This window comes from Penaeus monodon, chromosome 17 (genome assembly GCF_015228065.2).
Source record: "Penaeus monodon isolate SGIC_2016 chromosome 17, NSTDA_Pmon_1, whole genome shotgun sequence".
In the NCBI taxonomy this organism is placed as follows: domain Eukaryota; kingdom Metazoa; phylum Arthropoda; class Malacostraca; order Decapoda; family Penaeidae; genus Penaeus; species Penaeus monodon.
In genome coordinates this window covers 46,436,593-46,437,924 of record NC_051402.1, presented here as the reverse complement: position 1 = coordinate 46,437,924, position 1,332 = coordinate 46,436,593, and the positions used below count along the sequence as shown (strand labels likewise).

Sequence of the window (1,332 nt, the reverse complement as noted above, 5' to 3'; positions counted from 1 at the left end):
GGAATCAACCGAAATATCTTGTTCTTATTCTTGTTTCTTTTTCTTTTCACTTGATATCTTTAATGATTTAAGTGAGATGATGTCCATTTTGTCACAAACTTCTAAATAGTGACCACTGTAAGTTTGCCATTTTACAAGGACATTTACCATGAATAAGGATGTTGATTTTGCTGCCATCATGGTTATATGTAACTGTATATATCTGCTTCATATCTATACTTGGGCCTACATATTCATCTTTTATCAAATTATTTATTCATTCATATGTCTATTCATTTCGCCAGATAAGTTGTAGTCTGTACAGACAACTGAAAACATCGGATTCTTATTGCGATTTATCTCAACGCCCTTTCTTTCGAGTCGTAACGTCTAATATTGTTTAGCGAGATTTGTTTTTGAGAGGTTTACTGTACGTACTGACTTAGTTCGCCTTCGTTAGGTAGGTTTAATGATGACGGAATATTAAATTCAAACAGTCGGAAAATAAGGAAGAAAGTTTATTAGTTTATACAAGATACATTACTGACTAGAAATTCATCTGGGATAAATACAGTGAGAACACAATCAACTCCTTTTGACATGTCAGTGGACACGGTAAGAGGGCGCTGCGCAGCGCATGTCCTCAGAGGCCGATATGACGGCGATGAGCTGATGCTTGGAAGGAGGCTGTTCAGCCGTGTATTTGCACACAAGGCCGCTCTCACACGGACAAACTTGGTTCATGGAGTAGTCAAGGCCGCCCTCAGGTACGTAGCACTTGTGGCCCAAGGGCAGACGCCGCTGACACACCTGCTCTCCATGACGACGGGCGCAGCACATCCCTGCTCCACAATCCCGCTCCTTGCGACACCTGGCACCCTCACGCCCACGCTTGATGCGCTTTTGGCACAGCCCGAACATGCAGTCGTATCCGGCCTCACACATGGCGTCACCACGACACTCTTGTCCCTCCGTCATGTGATCCCGACACACGCCGTAGTGCTGGTCGCAGAACTGCCCACGGCCACACACGCGGTCGTTGGTGCACAGACGCTGCAAAACAAAGTTTAGCATTACATTTGATAACATCCTTCAATACTTCTTAAACTTTTACATATATGTGTCTGTTTATATACGAAATGATCCAATGTAGAGACTTGTACTTACCAAGTGTTGATAAAAGTTTAAGGGTTGATCAGTCGTTACTTGATGGGAGGTGTGATGGGCGCCACTAAGGTCACGGATGTTATGGCGACCTACTTTATGGAGGCGTCTGAAGAGCCAGGAAAGTCCTTGTGCCGTGCATGAGGTCGCAAGGCAGCACACCATCAGGAGGAAGACAGCCAACTTCAT

The 1,332-nt window shown here is 44.4% G+C and overlaps 1 protein-coding gene across 1 annotated transcript; it reads right to left on the bottom strand.

Annotated features, from left to right (window-relative positions):
• Positions 1–473: 473 nt before the first annotated feature.
• LOC119583398 (dickkopf-related protein 3-like) lies at positions 474–1,332 on the bottom strand. The gene is made up of 2 exons (XM_037931867.1): positions 1,147–1,332; positions 474–1,032 (listed from the first exon to the last, which is right to left on the bottom strand). The coding sequence occupies exons 1-2, from the start codon at positions 1,330–1,332 to the stop codon at positions 583–585; spliced, it is 636 nt and encodes a 211-aa protein (XP_037787795.1). The 3' UTR covers positions 474–582.